Source organism: Ambystoma mexicanum, chromosome 12 (assembly GCF_040938575.1).
Source record: "Ambystoma mexicanum isolate Mex_15411 chromosome 12, UKY_AmexF1_1, whole genome shotgun sequence".
Lineage (NCBI taxonomy): Eukaryota > Metazoa > Chordata > Amphibia > Caudata > Ambystomatidae > Ambystoma > Ambystoma mexicanum.
In genome coordinates, this window is record NC_090936.1 from 519,075,460 (window position 1) to 519,091,461 (window position 16,002).

Consider the following 16,002-nt stretch of genomic DNA (forward strand, 5'->3'; position numbering starts at 1 on the left):
GACGAAAGAAAACTTTGACAAACCAAGCACTTGTGTATGCGCATCAGCCTGCCAAATCTCATCCAGGAATGCCAGGTGATCAAAGATTGAGCAGTATGCATGATCCCAGGTGTAACTATGCCCTCACATCCAAGGCTCCGCAGGCTCTCCATCCAGCAGTCCATCGAATGACAAAGTTTAAGCACAGACTTCGGTTATCTTGCACCAGGGCCCTAGACGCCCAATAAAAAAGAAATGGCATTTCACCAAGATGTCAGCAAAACAAGAGGTGATGGCTGGAAGGTTTAGAATGAATCTTAACCTATTGCATTGCTCTGGGCAACCCTCCAGACCATCTTTCTTTGCCAGCCAAGCCATTGCAAAAGGGGTAAGACCATATGCAGATCAGGCTTGGTCCCGCCCCAAATGGGGCAGTCCAGCCCAAACTGCCTGGTCCCATCCCTTCTTCACGAGACCACAAGCATCCCAAACATGTTTCAGCCTTGTTGGGCCTCATCAGTGATGTGTAACTTTGGTCTCTAGGCCTAGCGGGTATGGGTCCCACTTCGGGCATACCCGTCCCACCCGGGGTGACTACTACAGGTCAGTTTGCTATAACTTCCCCAACAAGTCTTCAGTTAGCCATGGAGAACACTGTGATGACACCCACCTACTGGCTAAAAAGGTTTGGCGGGCAACTAATCTGTCCAAGACACATAACTAGGGAACACTGCCACTGGTCCTTAGACTGGAAACGAACCACCTACAATTTAGAAAGGCCCTTAAAATGCTACTCAAGGCACATGCAACATCTTGACTCCCAGGTAATCATGGCAAACCCAACTATGGCACTCAGGAATTTTACTTTTATCTCTAAATTTATAGATGTATTTGTGCGGCTCATTGGGGATTCAAAATCGCCATTCGCTTTAACAAGTGCTGGATATTTCTTTTTTTAACACCCCCCCCACCCGCCACCTTATTTGCTTGCTTCCCTTTTCGATTTCTTTCGGTTTTCCCTCTTCAGTCGCCCACCCTTATTGTACATTGTGCTGTTAGGCATGTATAGCACATTACAAAACTCACTAAAATAAATCAAATCAATACCAGCTCTTACAGGAAGAAGTCATCAATGCATGTAGTGCGCCTGTGTTTCAGAATTGATGCCTCGCTGAGTCCACATAGATGATAAATAAAAGCACCCTTCAATTTTTCTTTACTGTAGGGAGTTGTTTTTTATAATGGCTAAATGCAAAATTGAATTTCTTTATTTTGGATATTTTGGCCACTTGGTTGCACTTTTGTTCCCTCCCTGACGCAACCATGGGGTGACTGTCTAGGGATTTTCCTACAGCTAAGGATATGTTGCTTGCATAAGGCTTAGGCCAGAGCAGCCCCTGGATCCAGGTGTCGGGCTCAAGTAACCCTGGTGGCTGTGGGATGCTGGAAAGACATAAATCCCCAGAGTTCAGATGGGCAGCAAGTTTTTCCTAGAGCTCAGATGGGAAGAAGGTAGATAATTAGGGATAAAACGAGTAACCGACATAAGAGCTCTCTGTTCCAGAGTTTCGCTACCCTATTCACAACAGTCTACTGCACTAGGCCTTGAAAAAGGATTGTCCGATCTGCTGTCGGGTCCAAGGAGAGACGGTAGCGAGGGAAAATATTGCCCAGTAACTTTCTATTTAATGTCTGTTCTCTCGTGGGGGTATCCGGTATGAGAATGTTTTTTTAGGACTTGGACTTTAAATCTCCTAGGAGCCATAGGCTGTCCAAGTGCAAAGTAAAGTGAGCTTGCTATTACATTCATGAATGCATGGAAACTAGATCGGAAATGATGTAAGGAACATAGGCTAGGAAAGGTACAGCCTCCGCAGGCCATTTTTCCCTGTCCCTATGTATAATCCTAAATTATAAAAGTATGGCTGAGTGAGTTTAAATTCGAAGTATATTTACAAAGCAGGAAGATGGGATTGCTGTTTTGGATGTGGGGTTGCTTTCTCCTGTTGTGGTTTCCTCACTTTCCCTATGCCCTAATGGTTGTCCCCCACAAAGTTCTTCAAGGAGGGCTGACATCTTACAAAGAGCCAAAGGAATAAACTGAAATTAGCATAGCACTCGTTCATACTACAAACATGTTGCCATATCCCAGAAGTTTCCCAAAATGAGGAAGGCCCGAGTATTGCCCACATTTAGGTAGACTGTTTGGTCCAAATTGTCAACAAAGGCTAGTGGCTGCCTTCATGTTCACGCATTGGAGTTACCAGATAGCCTGGGACAAGCTGACTTCCTTCCCAAGGACACACAGAATGTCCAATTTCCCTTTTCTCAAAGCCTTTTATGCAAATGAAGATTACTTCCCATTCTGGATCTTCTTACCATAGTCTTCCGTTCCTTGCTTTTTTTTGTCACCCTACCTACAATAATCCCCAACATTAATCCAGGTTGTCAGGAGGAATCTCCTGTGCCCTTTGTTCAGGCTCCAATGGCACCACCTTGATCTAAGCATGATTGCAATACTTTGCAAGTGTCCTTTGCCTACCTAGGTTATCCAGGGGCAAGCTCTGAAAGTGGGGGGGACTCGTTAACAAACACAATGGGATTTGACGTCGCCGGAAATTAGCATATCAAGGTGAACTATACAAATGTCATTGATTTGGCTTTGCATAACCACCTAAATTTCACAGGACGAATGGCATTTGACTTTCATAAAATCAACACACACACAAAAGCAAGAGAGGATATTTTCTTCTAATAGTGTTTTTGAAAACGTTAAAAGGTGTGCAGGTTTTAAACTCCAAGAACCAATCGAAATGATTTCCTTGGAACTTCGATTGCTGAAATGGCATATTTAACCTTTAGTTCATCTGGTTATATAGTGTATTGGTTGTCGGCTTCAATTCATAAATTCAAAGAGGACATTTATTGTTTCTCATTTTAGCTGGGGGGGACTGAGTCCACCCTCTGAAAAAAGTGGGTGGACTCTGTCACCCACGTGTACCCTCACCTTGAGCTCTGAGGTTATCTTTTGTTGAGCAGTCGATGCACAGTTCTCCAGGGGGATGTGGTAGGACATACAACAGTAGAGCAACCTAATGGTTAAATTAATAGAATGTCCTGTGACGAACTACGGGAGAGCCACCCCCTTTGAGGATATGAAGTGTATCCCACTCAGCAAGAACCTAGCTAGGGTTCTGGGCAAGTTGGACCTCAATGGGATTGACTTCCCTCTTGGGGACAAGGATTCCCATTCTGTTAAGGAACACCTTACAGAGCATGTTATCCGCCTACATGAGAATCGGAAAGACTGTTACTTCTGGTTTTAACATTTCTTCAATCGCTTTGGCTTCAGGTAGTGCTGGATCCCGCCTGAACTCCACTCAAAGAGAAACAACTCACGCCTTTTGTTTGTGATGACATACATAAAACCACAAGGAATGTGGGAGAGAATCCTATGCAGAGGGTAGCCTCTAATGGGAGGATGTCCTGGAGGGGCTGAGCCATGCTAGACTGCAGAGCCGACGGTAGCTTGGAGAGGGAGCGATATCGCTAGCAGGATGCCAGAAGGCTGGCGTTCTGTCTGACTGAGAAGTCGTGGTTGAGAGAGAGTCTGATACTTGAGACAGTAAAGGGACCATATTTCATGGTTACGTGACCACACGGGAGCTGTGGTGCACTTGGGGGAGGGTGGCGGGCAGAGGTAGTGGGCCCCAACTGATGCAGAGACCAGACTGCAGTGGAGAAGTCGGATCCTTGATCCCCACAGAAGTGTGTTAGCTGCAAAGCTGGGCAGCAAATGCTCCTGAAGAGAGAATGCCACTAAGAGGGGTGAACAGGGGTGGTATAAACTGGGAAAGCTACAAGGGTAACAGGACCCGAGAAAACCTGAATGGGCAGATGCCCTACTGAGGCCCCTAGCAGTGGGCCAGGGGACTTTAGGGAGCCCAGGAAACACGAACCCGGAGGAACAGAACTGGTATCTGAGAGAACCTGGAGAGTTCCAGTGCTTAAAAGTACAAAACAAGGACACTATCAAGCACCACATCAGAAGTGGCAGAGTTGTGTTGAGAGAATCTTGTATCCTTGCAAAGAGGGAACCATATGGAAGATAGAGAAAAAGCTTAAGATTTGGCATACAGAACCTACAGAGAGGTTGAGGACTCTGTACCTTGTGAAACTGATGCACTTTTAAAGCAAACCTTCTTTGAAAGGGGTCCAAGTATTGGGCCAAGGACCAAGGGTCTTGCTCCAGCCTCTCTTTTTGTTTTTTCCTAAATTGTAGGGCCAGTTAGATCTTAGGATTTGGATTAAGGAGTATTTCTTTTGGACTTTGACGTGTATCCTTAGTTTTCGTTGGTTAGGCAGGGACTACTCCTCCATAGCAGTAAGGCAAGATGGGTGTTATTCTTTTAGTTTAAATAAACATCATTTAAAATGTCACCATGTGGTCTGACTCCTTCTGGTTCGCCACAGTCCGTAGAAGTGACGTTCTATATGCTCTTTATCTACTTTTGCAGAGAAGTAAGAACCATTATATACACTTAGCCGTTACGTATAACATTCACTTGGCAGTGCTCAGATGAGGACTGTCTTCTGAATCATAGGGTGACTAGCATATGAAACTAGATGTTTAGCTCAGCATGGGTAGGATTGTCCAAAGTTTCAGCATGTTGGTTGTAGGTAAATCTCTATTCTCAAAACGGTACTGAATCACAGGTAGGGATAAAACAGACCTCTTGCTCTGTGCGCATACACTTGTATAAACAAAAAGACAGTCCGATATTTGCTTAGGTGTCACTAAACACTCTTCCCACAACAAAAAGTGGTATCAATTATCACAAAATGTTATTAAGATTCTAAATTTCATAAAACAATCATAAAAATGATCATCGTACATAAAACATATACATTATGCTTAAAACCACACAAGTAGAAATACCATAAGTACGGCAAGTTTTCAGATGTTCTATAAGGATCTTACATTGTGTGTGCAACTCACACTCTGATTCCTATGTCACACTACTAATGGCCTATTTCCTATTGGTATAATACAAACAACCCGACTTGTACAAGTTTCTGTCCTTAAGATACAGTGATGTAGGACATTCTTCAGGGGAAATTGTCTTGTGCCGCAATTTAAAAATTCTTCTTTCTTAGGGGATAACTCTGTTGGTCAAAAAGTGAACACCCTATTAGTATTTAGTCATTGAGTATCAATCTCTATTTACATAAAACATGTATACCCTCATCCCTCCAAGGGTAAAGAGTATGTCTTAAATTACATACCTCTCTGCTCAATCATGAATCTTGGGCTTTCTCAGTTAAATATTGTAGATTCTCGATTTCTTCAGGTATTCTAGCGCTTCCTTATCTCTCCCTTCTCTCTAGTAGTGTGTCAATAGGGCAAAAAGATATGGGATTTAACACAACCTCCCATATATGTCAACTTCCTAGGTTAAAAAATAGGTTCAAAGTCTTACCTATATCAAAGCAGGGTTATGCTACAGTATGGCTGAACATCTTGATCCCAAGTGTTCTGTAAGGATTCCTCATGTATACTGGTGAGTACCAGACTCCACTCCCCTTATAGGGCCAAGTTCCTGTAAGAGATAGATCCCCATTCAGATTTCTATAGTCCTTATAGTTCTACAAATGTCACCTCCACCATGGAGTTTTTCATGGATTTATTCATCCAAATTCTGCCCTCACTTACTTGAACATCCTTTCTCTTTACCACCAACCCGTAGAAGCACCAATCCTGTGTTCCTGCTAGGATCTGGCGCCCCGCGATTTTCGCGGGTAAAAACGGCTTGAAAACGTGACGTCATGACGTCATCGCGCACCAAAACGTTGTTTTTTTTAAATTTTTTTTTATTTTGACGTGATTTAGGGCACACAAATGCCCACCCTTTGGGACAACTTCTCAAATTTCATATCTAAACTTCTATTTCCAGGTGGAAGTCAACAAGGCCACGGAGAGTCGCAAACATAGTTAGGTGTAAACTGAATAAACACCAGATAGCAGAACAAAGATACAAATACCACACAATCAGTCTCCATGTCGAAAACAAAAAGGGAACTGTGTCTTCAGCTGTACAACATAGCGCTATTCTCATAGATATTAATTTGTAACACATCAACTTAACATTTCATTGTGCGGGAGACAGGTCATAAAAACCCTGGCGGGTCCCCCGATGTCATGTGCCAAACTTCAAGGTGTCAAAAACTCATAACACTCTTCCCATTGGCAATATCTTGTAATACATCAACTTTACATTTCATTGTACGCAAGTCATGGGCAAAAAGACCCCAGATGGGTATCACAACTTAAATCCTCATCACCAAGGGGTGTCAGAAATTTCAGATCTAGTTATTATACTAATATGAATATGAATTCATAGATATTCTACTAGATTGAAGAACCCCATTGTCCATATTCTCTATTTACCTAATTAGGCATTATGCCATTCGACTCCTTCATTCAAACCCCTAATGTGACTTTTGGACAAAAAGTTTTTGTTCTAGATGTAATAATTTTCTGTTGATAGCCATCTGTGACTGTCCCTTGACTTGTTTCAAAATACACCACTCGAAATCGTTACATGAATGTTCCATTTCTATAAAATGTTTGACCATAGGCGCTTGTTCCACTTTATTCCTGATACAGCTCCTATGTTCAATCATTCTAGTTCTGCATTTCCTATTAGTTTTACCAATGTAGATCAGTTTACATGGACATACAATCAAATAAATCACATTGTTAGTATTGCAGTTGGTATGTTCATTAATGTTCCACATCCTGTCCAGTCCCAGATCTACATTTACTGTTTTTCTTGTTTGAGTACACATAGAACAATTACCGCATGGAAAATGTCCAACAACAGGGGGTAAACCCCATAGATTTGTTTGTTGCAAAGGTCTCTTTTTGGTACTCACATCATTTCTCATTATCAAATTTCGTACGGTGGTGCTTTTCTTAAAAGCTACAATGGGTTTGCCCACTTCCTTGGTCATGATCTTGTTCCAATTTCTTGTCACAATATCCTTAATTTTATATGACAGATTGCTGAACGTATTGACAAATACTAAAGGGTTCTCCTTTGTTTTTCTTTCTCTTTGAATTTGCTGGTCAAGGAGGGATTCACGATTATTATTAAAGGCCCTCTTGGCTGCTTTTTTTACCAGAGAGGCCGGGTATCCCCGATGTACCAGCTTGGTAATCAGATTGTTTGCTCCATTCTCGTATGATTCATTAGTGCTGCTATTTTTCTTTAACCACAAAAATTGGCCAAATGGGAGGTTATTCTTCACATGTTGAGCATGATGACTCTTGAAATGTAATAAGGCATTCTTATCAGTTGTTTTAGTATATGGTCGAACTAAAAGTAATCCATTCTGGTGGTATATACTGATATCTAAATAATTCACTTCCTTGTTACTTATATTACTAGTGAATTTAAGATATCTATTTTGTAGATTGAGCCATTGTAAAAATTGGTCTGCTTTCTCTTCGTTCCCTTTCCAAATGACGAAAACATCATCTATATAACGTAACCAACAGATGTTATTCTGAAAAGGATTACGTTCATTATAAACTACTGTTTCTTCAAACATGTTGACATACAGATTGGCGACATTTGGGGCCATGGCTGAGCCCATTGCTGTCCCTTCAATCTGTTTGTAGAACTGTCCCATGAATTGGAAGAAATTTTTAGTGAGGGCCATCTCTGTGCACCATTTTATGAAAGAACTGGCTACCGGGTGCCCATCATCTCTTTTCAATAAAGTTTCCTCCACTACCTCCAAAGTTGCCAACTGGGGTATGTTGGTGTATAGTGCTTGAATATCTAAGCACATGAGTAAATTAACCGCGGGGTCAAAAGTGTTGCCCTCTATTCTGTTGATAGCATCAGTGGTGTCCTTAATATAGCTTCTCATAATAGGAATGAAGGGTCTCAAATAGAAATCTACAAATTTAGAAAGTGGTTCCAAAAGGGAACTCACTCCCGAAACAATAGGTCTCCCCGGCGGGTTCTCTAAACTCTTGTGAATCTTAGCTAATGTGTAAAAAATGGGTACCCGCCCCTTCTCTCTTGTCAAATATTCACCCTCTTGTTTACTAATCATCTGTTCATCCACTGCCTTATGTACCTTGTCTCGAATGATATTTAAGAGGTCATTACTGGGATCTCTATCTATTTTAAGGTAATGATTCTCGTCAGATAACAGTTTCTCACATTCCTGAATATAATCATTCCTATTCATTATGACAATAGCGCCTCCTTTGTCTGCTTGGCGAATAATAATCTTATCATTTGCCCCCAAGTTCTTCAAAATCTTCTGCTCTGCTATACTTAAATTAGAATGGTGAGGAATACCCTTAGTTTCCAACTTAGTTACCTCTTCCAAAACCTTTTTTTCAAAAACCTTAGATTCAGCTGATTGTGCACTGCTAGGTGCACAAAAAACGGAGGGATTTCTCAAACCACTGCAATTATCACTTTTATCAAAGGCGTTATCCATAAAGAATTCTTTAAGGTGAACTTTCCGCATGAACTGATTGAATTCAATCCTAAATTCAAAAGGATTATGAAACTTGGTGAGTACAAAGTTCAAACCCTTACTGAGTACTTCTTCTTCCTTTTTAGTGATATGAGTATCTGAAAGGTTCACTACCAACCCCTGTAACGCCTCGTTTGCATCCGTTCTGGTTCCCACTGTCTCTGATCTCCTCCTCTTCCTAAAAAAGACTGCCTTTGGTTATTCCCCCTCTGGCTGTTGTTCCTTGTACCTCTTCCTCTACCTCTAAAGGGACGGCCTCCACCCCTATTGTTGGGAATATCTGTATCGCCGGATTCGTCATAGTCCGAGGAGCCACCTCCACTCGAACTATACGATGTATTCCGGAACCGTACTCTCCGATTCTGTTTAGTATTGGGTCCGGGCTCTCCAAATTTATAGTCTTTGTTAGTATAACGAAAAGCTTTTTCGTGAGAGAAATTAAGAATATCCTTCTTCATTCTTTTAATTCTTTCAGACAGTTTCATTCTTGAATTCTTGCATCTCTTTAAGATGCTTATCTAAGCCTTTTGTAAAAGCTTCCACATCAAATTTACTCTTGATTTTTTCTTCTAAGTCCTTCAGATCTACTTCGATTTTTTTAGCTGTTTCTTGTGCTGTTTCGATAATTAATATTAGCTTTGATATAGGTAAGACTTTGAACCTATTTTTTAGCTTAGGAAGTTGACCTATATGGGAGGTTGTGTTAAATCCCATATCTTTTTGCCCTATTTACACACTACTAGAGAGAAGGGAGAGATAAGGAAGCGCTAGAATACCTGAAGAAATCGGGAATCTACAATATTTAACTGAGAAAGCCCAAGATTCATGATTGAGCAGAGAGGTATGTAATTTAAGACATACTCTTTACCCATGGAGGGATGAGGGTATACATGTTTTATGTAAATAGAGATTGATACTCAATGACTAGATACTAATAGGGTGTTCACTTTTTGACCAACAGAGTTCTCCCCTAAGAAAGAAGAATTTTTAAATTGCGGCACAAGACAATTTCCCCTGAAGAATGTCCTACATCACTGTATCTTAAGGACAGAAACTTGTACAAGTCGGGTTGTTTGTATTATACCAATAGGAAATAGGCCATTAGTAGTGTGACATAGGAATCAGAGTGTGAGTTGTACACACAATGTACGATCCTTATAGAACATCTGAAAACTTGCCGTAATTATGGTATTTCTACTTGTGTGGTTTTAAGCATAATGTATATGTTTTATGTACGATGATCATTTTTATGATTGTTTTATGAAATTTAGAATCTTAATAAAATTTTGTGATAATTGATACCACTTTTTGTTGTGGGAAGAGTGTTTAGTGACACCTAAGTAAATATCGGACTGTCTTTTTGTTTATACAAGGTTGTAGGTAAATCCCAGGGGCTTTTTCATATCAACCTGTTATTTCTAATGGAACGTGCGGCTGATTGGTCGGTCATGTAGGATATTGGTCCTGAATTTATGGTTATCTCAATGTTAAACATAGGTCTCCGTTACCCAAAATTAACCTGTCAAAGTTGTCTATCCCTGGAGTGTTTGATAGTTTTAGGCCCCTTAGGTGGTCTCTGGTTCTCGATATTCCAGCAGCTCTGAATGTCTCTAGACATTGCGGGAAGCTAGGGAGCATGTGAAGAAGGGCTAAGAAAGGAGAAAAATTGACCTGTAATTGGGGAAGCCTTTGGACCAGTCTGGTGCAATGGGACTGTATGCCAGAGTTCATGTAACGGAAGCAGGCAGCCCTCACAGATACTACTAGCATGATCTTTTAACACACCTCGTAGGAGGATCATAATCCAGTTGCATAGTGTGACCATGTCTGCTGCCACAGAGTAGAGAATGGAGCAGCGGAGTCCCAGAGGGACAGGGGATACCAGAGTTACCTGAAGTATGTCCCATTGGATGTGCATTGAGGCTCCTTAGTTCATCCCCTTTCCTTTTTTCGTTCCGACTCCTTCAGCCACCCAGAGAAACCACTTGCCCGTTTGTGTGGAAGGCCTTTAAGTATTTAATGGACAGTTTACCGTTCACCTTAGCCAAGAAGTTCCCAGCCCTGTTCAGGGAGAGCTTGTTTGGGGGAATGCTACCAATGTAATGGAGAAGGTATTTGCTGTTAGTACTGCCCATTACTTTCACAACCAGATCCTGGGGCTGTGTACACAAATAGTACACATTCTGTAGCAAAAGAGCAAAGAATGTAAGCGCAAGTCAAGGGTCTGACACTGGTCAGTTGGCTTGCACTTGGGTCTTTCTAGCCTCAGAAAGGTGAGTACCACAGGTTAAATAATTTCACCATCTGCGATTTGTTTTGCAAACAGTGGGTTAAGGGGAGATGTTTCAGGAGTGGGGAGCATTTTGGGAAAGTTTCTCGAGCAAGAAGTTGGATGGATATCGTAGTTTTGAAATCGAGGCATCGTTTGAGGTTCATTTTAAGCAAGTACAGTACGTTGGGATCCTTTGAGAAACTAGTCAATCCAGCCTACTCCAACTCCCCATCTTGAGCTTATTCTGTGAACCTGCTTAAACACCACCCCATGATTTACTCAAAACCCTTCACCAGACAGAGTACCACACTGTGGGTCAGTTTGGGCTTTGGTGGCCATTGTGAGAGAAGAAGAGTCGCAAATTCTTCAGTTCATTCAGAAAGGACAATGCGCTGTTGTCTTTGCCACACATCCCCAGGTTTGACTCGACAACGCTCCTGCTTGCTTTGTCAAATGACGGCATAGTTTGTAGTCTACCATTTGTTGGATTTCTTGGGACAAAAAGGGGCTGTCGTATACTTCCCTCTAGAAAAGGGCATAGTGAAATCTTTTATCAGGCGCTTACTCTTTTGTTTTAATCTACTACTCTATAGGTGTGGTTAACCGTATAACTTTACAAGTGAAAGGATTGGAAATGTTATGTTTGATTTAATTAACATTTTGTTATCCCATTTATGTGTATTTACTGTTGAATTCTGTATTTCACTGATATTTGATTTTGTATTTTTCCTCTTAAAAATGGCTAACAAAATGGGGGGGGGGAGAAAATGGCAGAGCAACCACGTGGTTTATAGATTGTGTGGCGGCGATGTATTGAAAGGAATTGATTGCTGGTTTTGGTTCAAGGTTGGAACATGCAACTTTAAACTGAGGTTCATGGGGGTGCTGTGATCTTAAAGAAATTGTTTCAAGGGGTTATGCATGTGTGTTGCGGTTGCGTGACGTGCACATAATCACATTCTTGGAGAAACCAAGCACCTTGCAAAAAGTCCTTACTGATGGTAATTTCTCATTTTTGTTTTTTTGTTGTCTAGCCATCGATTAGTGGATAGAAAAAGTACAGAGACGATCAAAGAATCTGGAAGGCACCTTGGTGTTCCTACATGGGAGAACTTCTGCGACACCGCCATTGTTCCTAGAGGCAAGGTGACCAAGCCTGGAGCAGATTGTGCCCTCGAGAGGAGCCCATTGAAATTGCTTGCAAACCTGCTGAGGCCTCCCGGCCTGGTTGGGCTGGAGCAGGACATGCTGAGGAACAGAATGCTGATCAGTGAACCTACGATGGATCTGGGGGCCAAGGAGCCCAATAAAATCCTTAGAAGGCAGCTGGGGAGCCCGCAAAGACCGCCTCCCCCAAACAAAGCCAACGAGAAGAAAGTCTGCAACATAAAGGACAAAATCTCAGAGTGGGAAGGGAAAAGGGAGACTCCCTCCCCGCTGCTTTCCCGGAAGGAAGTAGACTGGGGAAAGAAGAATGAGACTGCTGTGCCTTCCGTAACAGAGAAGGCAGGAGAGCGTACAGGACATAGGACTATGCCTCCAAGGAAACTCCTGAGCAGGGAATCGGAGAGCAAAGAAAATGATGCAAGGACCAAACAGCCGGAGAAGAAACTGGAAAGGAAGGAAATTGGGGACAAGGGCGAGTCTACTCTTGGAAAAAGCACTGATGTGAAAAGTGCAAATAAACGGGAGTCCGACAAGGACATTCCTTCGGTGCTTTGTCAGGTGAAAATGTTTGAGCAGGTGTTAAAGGAGGGACCCACTGAGGTGGCAGCTCAGTTCCCTGGGACTTATTATTCGCCGCAGTGTCTTCAGGAGAAAGCTGTGGAGGAGCAGAGTTCTGTAGGTGGTCAGGACAGGCTGAGCAGTGGACAACAGAGGAGGCCCTTCAATGTGAATGTTCGGGGGGACGAGCCTGTTTTTGGCACTGTGGGGGAGGGGGATTCACGAGCTTCTGGCGTGAGAGGCCAGGATTACAATTCGGAGAATGCCTATACAGAACCTGGGGTCCCTGAGCAAAAGCCTTTTATTAACCCACTCCCAAAGCCCCGGCGGACGTTCAGACATGATGGTGAAGAGGAAGTAGGGTTGAGACCGACCGCTGGCTATAATAAGGAGAAAAGAAGCTTGCCTCCTCTGCCGTCAATGCCGCCACCTCCTCTTCCCTCGTCACCACCTCCAGCTGTGAGCAGAAGACGTTGGAATGGGAAACATAAGGCGAATGCTGACAACAGGTGACCTGATACCACTTTCTTATTTGTCTTCTTTTCGTGTTACAATATGTTTTATCATAGTGGTCATGGTGCTACTAATAGGCATTCTGTTTCCTAAGTGGTGAAAGTGCGCATCTGGCTTCCTTCATCCCTACTTTCAGGTAGGGATTCCAGAACCTTCTGAGCTCAATGTGAAAATAAATAGATACACCATGGCCCAAATGCAAGGTAAGGAAGAGCTAATTCAGTCTCTTCAATTCCTGATGGAGAAAGAATAGGCGAAGGCTAGCCTCCACAGGGGTGAGTGCCAAACCAAGCTTTTGTAGCCCCATTTAAGATGGGGCATAGCAGAAGTTCAGTGCCTTAAGTGTCAAAGTGTGTGATTCCAGTTAGTTGGCGAGCCAAAGGCTTACTTCCAAGTGATGAGGTCCTCTCCGTCTTGCTGAGTAGTGGCCAAACCAAGATTTACTCTTGGGTTTTATTCTGGAGGCCGACAAGCGCACAGCCCAAGTGTATAGGGAAGGAAGGTTCCAGGCCCCAGTTCAGAGTTTGTGTGTGTGAGTAAAAGACATGGGGGCGTCAGTGCTGGGTGGGAATGGGACCAATTAATGATTTAATTCCAGACATGAAAATGGAAGCAAAGGTGTTGTCTACCTAGCCAGGGGACAGGATTTAGGCGACACCAGAGGTACTAGATGCAGTAAGCCGGTTGACGGACCTTCAATGTCTTATTTCTCAAATAGACAAATCAAGACTTCCACCTTGAACTGCCTGAGGAAACGAAGCATGTGTTCTTGAAAGGAATATTCCCTGCCATTTCGTTTTGCTGTGTGGAAGTATGCTGGGTATTGTTTCATGATGCACGGTTACTGGAACTTTTTGTGGGTTCTGAGAATTGCAGACAACAATGATTTGACCTGATGGTTTCCTATCGGTAACATCCTGTGTTGTCTTTATCTTTTCCCCAACTGATCTTACCTAAAAAGGGAAAATGAAAAGGCTTTCTGGTGGCCTGCTGCCCAAAGGGGCTCTCAGTTTCAATTAGTTTTCTGGGAAATGGACACCGCATTTCCAGATTTGTTGCGGTGAGAAGGCAAATCGCCAAGAGAGCTCAACATTGCTGGGGAATGACCAAATGTAAGCTTCACCACTACCAAGGAGAATGGTTAAACCCAAGGCTTCCCCAGTTTCAGATGTAAGCAAGGACAAAGGAAGGCCAACGCATTCTCATGTGTTGGTGGTTAATAAAGGGATAGGGATCCCTCGCGCCTTGAAACACTTGTGCATAGGCGCGTTATAAATGCCATATCATATCATATCATATATCATATCATGAACATCAGAGGAGGTTACCAAGACTGCTAAATGTCTCTAAATGGGCTGTGTGGGATTGAATCTTTAGATCAAGATGAAAAATAAAAACAATGTTTCACTGGTCTTTAGGAGGAAGGCATGACAATGAGGTGCAGAGGAAGAAGCTGTTATGCTGCATTGGGGGGGTGTGGTGGGGGAGTAATTCAAATCTTTACGGGTCAAATTCTAGGGATCTGATGCAAGTGGAGGAGCTGAAGGGGAGTTTCAAACCAAGATATGGAGGGCGAAAGCAGGATTGGGTCAGCGTCGGGCCTTTCAGTGAAGGTTGCATGCATGTCTTTGGGATGGAGACAGCCAACGCTAGAACAAGACTAGAGATGAAAGGGACAGACCATTGACGCATAGTCTGTCTTCGGCAGAGGTACAAACTGTGGAGCCCTCAGTCAGTTACTACTGATCTTAGGCTGGCAGCCTAACATCACCAATGATTTATCTTTTGAGGTTTGCATGCACTGTTCTTAGCCCCGTGGGTGCTGTTTTTCATATGAAAGTTCTACCCTTTGGTCGCATGTTATCTTTTGGGCTGCGATACTCCTCATTTAGGAGCTTCGACTGCTGTGGTCTGTCGTACCCACCCTTCCCAATCATTGCCCTCTACCGTAGCTCCTTTCGGCGCACTGCAACCTTCTTGGTGTTCAGTCATAGCCTTTTACCATAGACTGGAAGTCCCTGCGTGGCCTAAGTACAGCATTCGCCCACAATAATACTCCTGCTAGCCTACACTGGCTCTGTGAAGGTGCAGTTTCTGGCAGTAGTCAGCCCTTAATTAGTTATTTGATTAATTTTCTTTGAGTTTGGAGATCAACACATGCACATTTGTCTTAATATAAACAGAATTCCTTAGACACCATCTTGAAAAAGGGCGGTTGGAATAATAGACCTCACTCCAGCTGCACAGATAATCCCTTTGTATTAACCTGTACAATCTACAAAAGGCATAGCCAAAATGAGCTTGTCCAACTCACTGACCATCGGACGGGTAAGGCTAGGGCTCCACAATCCCTGACTGGGAATGCACAGGTGAAGTTAATTTCGTGTAGTAATGACTTCAGCAGTTTAGCAGGGGCATAACTTTTCTATTTAAATTAGGCAATTATGGTTTCCAAGACTCCAGTTTGGGGTAACACAGTGCTTTCAAAGTTTTGGATGTGAATCGGGACAGCCTTATACATCCCTACCCAGAGGAGGGAAGCCTTGATGAAACGTTGGTGCTTACCTTACAAGGGTTCATCTCTTCACCTGAATCATTGGCCTTATCCTTCCTTTTTTGGCTCTGGCCACCCGCCTTTGAGGCTGAAGAATGTGAATTACACCTATGTCGGTTTTATGTGTCGTGTTCCCAAGTCAATATCTCTTTGCTATTTTCCTTTCCATCATGCCGACACCTGGTTTACTCCCTATTGCAAAATCATTATAAAGATATTTTAACCAGAGAATGCCTCATTCAATATACATGATATCCTGTACAACATTGTGGATAGAAATGTTCTCACAGCTGCTAAATAAGTACAATTAAACTTTCCTTTACCCATTTTGCCCTGCCATTAAAGAAGCCCTATTTTGCATTCTCACCACTGAGACAGATTAAGCATTTGTACCTTC

General features: G+C 42.8%; 1 protein-coding gene across 6 annotated transcripts in view; it reads left to right on the top strand.

The window, feature by feature from the left end:
* Nucleotides 1-16,002, top strand: part of DENND2A (DENN domain containing 2A) — a 420,914-nt gene that overhangs the window by 204,160 nt on the left and 200,752 nt on the right. For all 6 annotated transcript variants that reach the window (XM_069628810.1, XM_069628811.1, XM_069628812.1 and 3 more), the window contains one exon: nucleotides 11,848-13,047. In XM_069628810.1, coding sequence (XP_069484911.1) covers nucleotides 11,848-13,047 — 1,200 coding nt within the window. The remainder of the gene's footprint in view (nucleotides 1-11,847; nucleotides 13,048-16,002) is intronic.